Here is a 7,500-nt window from a genome sequence, read left to right as displayed (position 1 = left end):
GCCATAATAGATTTCATCATAATAAGTCTAAGACAGAGAGGGTTTGGGTCTCTGTTAGCAAATATTTGCTTTAGTTTTATGGGTAAACTTCTTAATTGCATGATTTCGATTCCCAAGTTTAATTTCAAATAAAATTTATCAAACCTCGAAGATTTTATCATGTTTTTGTTTTTAGCAAATGTGGCCAGATTTAACTGTAGTTTTTATTAACTTACTTACGTGGGAAAACGGCGTCTGCTCTAGAGGTTTTTTCCATTTGAGCTTACCCGTCCGACCTGTAATGTAAACGGTTCTTTTTGCATCAAGATTTTTAGGACATGGGGCTATATTCACCTTGCCATTATTTTGCCAGTAATTGAAAAATACATACTTCGTCTAAAGGTCATGCAGGATTGTTGTGTGCATGACATATTAATTTGGTCAGCGAAGTGTTTGATTTCCACCATATGCGAAATATTTATGAGCAGTTATTGGGTAATCTTTTGTCAGTAGCTTCACCTACTTTTGTTTCTTTTTGGCATATGAAATGTAGCATCATCCTCATCTGAACTTCACGGACGGCCTGGAATACACAAGGTTTTACTCCATGAGCTCTCTTCCTAAGTTTACCTTGCTTAAATTAATGTCTTCATGTCCCTTATACTCACCTTCTGATCCACTATCCTTTGTTATATCGGGAATATCCGCCAAGTGAATAACAAATATTAATACTTTTTACTTTGTTATACAAATTTCAATTTATTGCTAGGCAAATTGTTTTACCTCGGTATTGCACGTTCGCAAGTTTCACACAAGCTAGGGAACTGTCATTCTCAAGGTACCATCTATATTAAGAAATTCACCAGGCCCCAGTTGTTCAAAAGGTGGACAACGCTATCCACCTGAGAAATCATAATTTATCCGGTGTTGAATCAATTGCGCTATCATGCTGGATATTGATTTATCTATTGGATAGTGTCAGCCACCTTTTGGACAACTGGGGCCAGGTAGGCAGGCAAGGGGCTGCCTAGTTAGCTATGTAATAGATTTGAAAAAGTTGGTGGGAAGAAAAAGACTTCAGGGCCCCTATCCCAAGCACGCCTTGAAACATCGTTCCTCGAGTTAGATAATCGTTTCCAAGTTATCATAAATTTTCATTTTGAAGTGCCTTCCACAGTCATCTCTGCGAGGGATTTACCCACAACACCCCTGATGTTGCGGGAGTCGACGGCCATCAGCAGCTTGCTGACTTTTGTTAACTCTGTAGCGGACTCGTGGAGCCAGTAAAATTCCCTGTCTACCCTAACGTTGTGCTCGAGGTGGCGCGCCAACCAATTGACATCCACTTCCATTAAGGCGGCTGCCTGGGAGACTGTTGCTATATATTTTCGTAGTTTTGTGCTGGTGATCTCTTTGGGCTTCTTTAAAGTAGCTTGAATCTCTTTCACGTTATCTGAGACACTGTCCCATCCATGGAGATGGCCCAAGGACCCCTTGCTAGCACAGGCAAAGACAAACTTGCTTTCCTGAAGGATACTGTCCGGTCGTTTCTCAATCAGAAGTTCCACTGCGGTCTTTGTCGTGGGGGTAAGGAGAATGAGAACTTTTCTGCTCCTTTTCGCCGAGATTTCAATCTTATCTAGCCTGAAGATTTAATATAGACCAAAAAAAGTAAGCAAGAGACTTCTAGACTCCATCTCAATATTTGTAGAGCAAGTTGAAAACTTTAATATGATGAACCAGATATACTGGCACACGGCAAGAGGGGAAGAAACAAAATTCATTTGACCTCTGTGGAAATAGAACCGTCTACCTCTGGATTTAATTGGTAGTTGCTCTTCTAAATGAGCTATGAGATCATGTGGGGTTACTGAACCTGTCTATGGGTATTTCCAAAGAAATCGAAAGCACGAAGATCACTGCCGAGAAAACGAAGATCTCAAGATTGAAGCGAAGATTTGAAACTTGACCAAAATTTACGTGATCAAATTGAACACTCAGATATAAAACTGTCAAACTCGTAAACACCACTAACCAATGGATTTGTTTTCATTGGTATCATATGACCTCATGTTGGTTGCGTCGCTGATCTTTAACCTCGCAGTCTGCATAATACAATTGAGGTCACAATTTATTCATGGCAGATTTCGACTTAGAAGTCAAGTATTCTCTATATACCATCAACTCAAAAGATACTGAAACGCCTTCTGTAAAGCCGTGGTTGTGTCAAACGGCGTTTTGTGAGCAGGGAAGCTTGCAAGCTCTTGAGAAATGCTTAAAAGCTACGGTAAGCATATCAGTGACCAACACTCGTGGTCAACTTTGTTGTTTATACTGTTTTTATGCGGAAAAATAATCGACTGAACAATAACAGATGATAGATTTGGTCTAGAATGTCTTCAAGGGATGATCACAGTGACCAGGTCTGTCATGTCTGTAACTAGGGACTTTAAGATACAGGAACGCGGACGTCGCGAAAGAGAACCGGAAGTAAAATGACACCTGAGACCTTCAATGCGCATGAACAAAAGTTGGATGTGCTGCGTTCTTGCCGTCGACGGACGTGACATAAAGGCTTTTCGCGTTGCTGATAGAACGTGAGTAAATTGGTGGTCTTTTTGGTTTCTACAGACCTTTTCATTAACAGTGCCTGTGTTATTTTGGATGTTTAAGTATCTCCTTTGTTATTTTTTATTTACAAAGTCGCTTAAAAATACATACAAGACAAAAATTATGCCATTTTCGCCGCTGTGTTGCGAAAGTGGCCTCTGTGCGGGGAAAGCGAAGTGTTCATATGGAAATAATTTCATCGAAATTTATACATAGGAAAGAGTATAAGTGGCGAGGCAAGATCTCAGAAACCAAGCCAGCCCGGTTGACCGGCTCATATGAAGAGGCCCTAAACATCTGCTAAAATTGCTGAAATATCGTTAAAACAATGCAGAATGGCAAGAAATAACACTTAGCAATCTCGGTAGTAGCCTCTGTTTTGTGAATTACTCATACATTGACTGATTTCAGTTTCAGGATCTACCCGGGAATGGCTTCGAAACCCAAGTAAGTTTTCAGCGGTAAATTTGTTGCATATGTATTCCAAACGTCCCAAAGCAAGTCTCATCATGTATTTTTGAACCTAGAGCTTCATTTAGCTAGGGAAATAAGCGAAAGCCAAAAATGAAAATGTCCTTTACAGTGAAGACCATCCGAATAGCCGGAGAGAAAACCTTAAAAAGAAGTTATTGACAACAATTTTCAAGTGTTATTCTTGGAGTCAAAGCACAGTTACAAGTCAGCAAATCTTGAAAAAAAATATGCAGGCTATAGCACATTTATCAACAGCAGAAGGCAAGAATGGAAAAATCACAGACTTTAAAACTTTTTGCTGTTTCAGGCAGTTTTTGTGTGGCTGGAAATTTCTGTTCCAATAATGTTCAACATGTGCATCAACTGGTTATTTTTAGGGTATTATTATTATTATTATTATTATTATTATTATTATTATTATTATTATTATTATTATTATTATTGAAGGAATTCTTGTTTTCCTTCTTAAGAAACTGAAATGGTTGGTGTATTTTTTACATTGCAGAATTATGAGCTGGACACCTCTACATGATATTGTTTTGTGTAAGGAGATCATATTTGTGAATCCATACAGTGCCAAAAAAAAGTCTGTTCAACGTAGTGCATTGTGGCAGAAAATTGCTGACAACCTTAACAGTGTGAAAGATCCTCATTTTATTGTTGACAAGAGAGCAGTTCGAGACCATATTGGAATCCTTATTCAAAGATTTAAGAGGCAAGAAGCTCAGGAGTTGAAAGAAAGTGGAATAACCCCAGAGCGTACCGAGGTAGATGCTGCAGTTGAGCAAATTATAGCCATGGAGGAGTCAGCTGACACTGAGATGCAGGAGGCAATTGATGAGAACAAGGAAAAGCTAGAGGCAGACAGGAGAAAGGCAGAGGATATGCGAGGAAAGGCGATGGAAACAATGGGAAAAACTCAAAAGCGGAAATCAGAAGAAGGAAGCAGCAAAGCAAGGAAGAGCAGGAGAAGTGGAAGTGAAGCAGTTGAATATCTCAAAGAAAGAGCAGCTGAAGATCTCAAACTGAAAAGTCAAGAAATTGAATTGAAAAAGCAAGAAAAGGAGCAGTTGCAAGCCCTCCAAACTCAACAAACACAGATGTTTAAGTCCATGCTAGAGCAACAGCAGGCACAGCAGAAGCAAGAAAAAGAGAGTATGGCACAAATGTTCAAAACCATGATTGACCAACAACAACAGCAGCAGAAACAAGTTCAAGACATGCAAAATTTGTTTTTGATTCAACAGCAAACTCAATCTCAGGCTCTGATGGGAATAATTGAAAAACTTGTACCCAAGTGACCTTGTTGAGGCCTGAAACTACATTTGCTTAGTTGTTTTAAAAGACATGATGTGATTTTCTTGTTGGGATTTTATAAAGGATGTGATTAAGGAAGACATCAGGAAGGGAAATGATGAACATTCACCATAACAAGCTTTTAGTCACCCCTGCAATTTTTTTTACTGTCCATCCATTGATATTTAGCATTTGTATGATCCTCTGTGCATGCAATTCATTCACCCCAAGAACTGCTACTTCTGATTGAAAACATATGTTTTAAGCATGTGTTAAATTTCTGTCATTTGCAATAATGTGAATTGCCCAAAAATTGGTGCCATGTATTGGGATAATTTGCACATGGCCATATGTATTGATTGATTCATTTATCTTAAAAGCAAGAGGCAACTTGAAATCTACCCCTCCCCCCAGTTTTTGTTAATGTGTTAAGATTAGGTCGGTAAGATTTTATGAGATCATAGAGTACAAATTGGTAAACAATTTCATGTCTTATGCCATTAACCCTTTAAGCCCCGAGGGGTTCCCCATTGACGAGTAAAATCGTCTGGCGTTAGAGTAAAATCTATAAGTGTCATTTGGCACTATCGGGGCTGAAAGGGTTAAACGGGGACATAATTTTTTCACGCTGTTAGCTTAACCCTTTAAGCCCCGAGGGGTTCCCCATTGACGAGTAAAATCGTCTGGCGTTAGACAGAGTAAAATCTATAAGTGCCATTTGGCACTATCGGGGCTGAAAGGGTTAAACCTTTAAAAAAGGTAGACTAAAAAGAAGCATTAATTGTACTTTTCTCCAGAAAATTGTTTTAATCTTAAATTAATCTTTTTACAGTAGCTACAACATTTCTCTTCAAAAAGTTACAACACCTTTTCAATGTTTGCGGTGTAAAAAGGCTCACAACGTTGCAATGACTTAGCATATATTAAAGTTTATCATTATATGGAACACTATTCTTCCTTTTTGGCTGGATGTTTTATCAAGTCCATTTAGAACAATCAAGCAAAATAATCCTCTAGTGATGGAGGATCTAAATCAAAAAACTGAGATGTGGTATTTCCGTAGAGGCATGTCAGTGCATTGTGCAGAATCCCACAGACAATATACATTTTTCCCACTTGACTTAGACCTATTTTTAAATTCTTTTTAAAGTCTAAAAATTTAAAATAGTTCACTATCTCCCCGAAAAGCCACTCAACAGAGCTGCGAACAGCACTCATGGAATGGTTATAAGCCTGCATTTGCGGGGTTAAAACTCGATGCCTGTAAGGTGCCTGAAGATGCACCCTAAGGGGGTAGGCTGGATCTCCATAAATACACATAGCTTGTCCAGTGGTTGAAAACGCATGTGTTTGGAGGCTGTCATACAGGTGTGATTCTGCCAGCATTGCTGCATCGTGCATTTTTCCTTCTGTTGAATGAAAAATAAAATGCAGTAAAACATCAAAAAGAGAGCTCAAACATCATTAGTTTACTTTCAAGTCAAAAAAGATTTGAGTGAAAAATGTCGAAAGGACTTATTTAATACTATATTGTGTATCTTAAATTGTCCGGCCCCTAGGAAATGATCGGAAAGTGCCTTACCTACTGGCCCATAGAGGTGTGCAATTAAGCCATTTGGAACCACAACCGACTGATACTTCAACCCATGTACACGCTTGTGCCCATTGTATACCAAGCGCTGGTTTTCTCCTGGTCTAGATATTGGACGAACAGTTCCGTCAACAAAACCAAAGCAATTTGTAAGTGGTGCTCCTTTGTTAGAAATTACATCAGCGTAGCTTTCGAGCTGGATGGCACTCAAAACGGTTGGATTCCAATCCATGATACGATGCCTGTGGTTTTCATATACCCAATCCATCACAGTATTATTTATCATACAGATTTCTGGGACTGGCCTTCCAAATATCGGGATCATGTCGGAGTAGCGACAAGGGTAGGCAAATCGCTTGAGAAGAATACAAAGGCCCTCAGTTCCATCACATACTGTTCCTTGATCACATTTAAATACAGCAGGAATTTGCAGTGCATCTTCAAGGCGAGTTATGTGATGCTTCTCAACCCTTAAATTGGCTGTACACTCAGCTCTATTTTTGTCCGGCAAAGAAAATGTTGGATATTCTTGGTAAGGAAAATCCAAATTATCTGACTTGCTTTCCTCATAGAGCAGCAAGAATTCTGCATCGGTAATAAAGCCCATTGCATGACTTAAACACAACATTTCTCGAGTTTCCCTGAAAGAAGCCATATCAGTGAATTCGAAAAACTTGTCGCGTCGCTCGCAAAGAACCTTAACTTAAATTTCCCGCCACGAACGCTGTGTTCTCGACCCAGGCTCTCTTCGACGGTCGCGTACTTCAAGGCGTCCGCGTCCCCGTATCTTAAAGTCCCTACTAGCTGAGTTGACCGCCCACAAATGTCAAACAATGAAAACAATTAACAAGTTTGTGTTTTATTTCAAATATTTAATCATATTGAGTTAGTTATGCCATTTGCTATTGAAGTGAAATATTTATCAACCGTGAATAACACTGAATAAACATTTAAACCATTTTAGTCCAAAAAACGAAGATCGTCCTAAAAAAAAACGAACATTTCTCAAAATATTGCAAAGAAAACAAAGACCGTGGGTACCCATAGAGAGGCTCGTTACTTGGTATTTCTCATGCTAAGAGTTTGTTACGCAGCATCTTCTTGATGCTTTCCTTCAATAGCGTGTTGCATTTTAGTAGCTTAATAGTTGTTACCTCAAAAAGTGTCGAGGACATCAAAGAACTTGATTCAGTTTGTAAACGTGCTGGTGATGTGACCCTAGAGCATGTAAGGTTGAGACTAAATAAAATCAAGTCGCGTTCTAATGATAATCAAAACATACCAATCGTTTTGTTTGCGAGGTTTATTCAGTTTTTGTGTCATTTTGTGTTGTTTGGGTCTAGCTGATACTAGATGACAATCGAAATATTGTTTCTAATACACTGTTACCTTTCACACAGCCGCCTTTCTAAGGGTGTCAAGGACTCCTTTAAGGAACTGCTGTCTCACCGAACCTTTGTTTGTTGAAAATTATGATTCTGGCCAGCTTGGCTTTTGCCAATTTGTTCCAGCTTCAAAACTTTCTTTGTTTTTGTCAAAACCTTTGACAA

The 7,500-nt window shown here is 39.0% G+C and overlaps 2 protein-coding genes across 2 annotated transcripts; one reads left to right on the top strand and one right to left on the bottom strand.

Moving 5' to 3' along the window:
- The first annotated feature begins 2,546 nt into the window (after window positions 1-2,546).
- Window positions 2,547-4,624, top strand: LOC138050444 (golgin subfamily A member 6-like protein 7). Its single transcript, XM_068896778.1, has 3 exons — window positions 2,547-2,576; window positions 3,001-3,036; window positions 3,569-4,624. Exons 2-3 carry the CDS (start codon window positions 3,020-3,022, stop codon window positions 4,362-4,364), a joined length of 813 nt encoding a protein of 270 aa, XP_068752879.1. The 5' UTR covers window positions 2,547-2,576; window positions 3,001-3,019; the 3' UTR covers window positions 4,365-4,624.
- A 484-nt stretch (window positions 4,625-5,108) lies between these two features.
- LOC138050443 (uncharacterized) lies at window positions 5,109-6,605 on the bottom strand. Its single transcript, XM_068896777.1, has 2 exons — window positions 5,942-6,605; window positions 5,109-5,768 (listed from the first exon to the last, which is right to left on the bottom strand). Exons 1-2 carry the CDS (start codon window positions 6,603-6,605, stop codon window positions 5,356-5,358), a joined length of 1,077 nt encoding a protein of 358 aa, XP_068752878.1. The 3' UTR covers window positions 5,109-5,355.
- Between the last annotated feature and the right edge of the window lie 895 nt (window positions 6,606-7,500).

Source organism: Montipora capricornis, chromosome 6 (genome assembly GCF_036669925.1).
Source record: "Montipora capricornis isolate CH-2021 chromosome 6, ASM3666992v2, whole genome shotgun sequence".
Classification (NCBI taxonomy): Eukaryota; Metazoa; Cnidaria; class Anthozoa; order Scleractinia; family Acroporidae; genus Montipora; species Montipora capricornis.
The sequence above is the reverse complement of the archived record's forward strand: the minus strand, read 5'-3'. Positions and strand labels throughout refer to the sequence as shown.

Coding starts and splice junctions, on each gene's coding strand:
- LOC138050443 (XM_068896777.1), bottom strand. CDS start 6,605: ATGGCTTCTTTCAGGGAAACTCGAGAAATGTTGTGTTTAAGTCATGCA. Junction 5,769..5,941: donor ACACCTCTATGGGCCAGTAG/GTAAGGCACTTT, acceptor TTCATTCAACAG/AAGGAAAAATGCACGATGCA.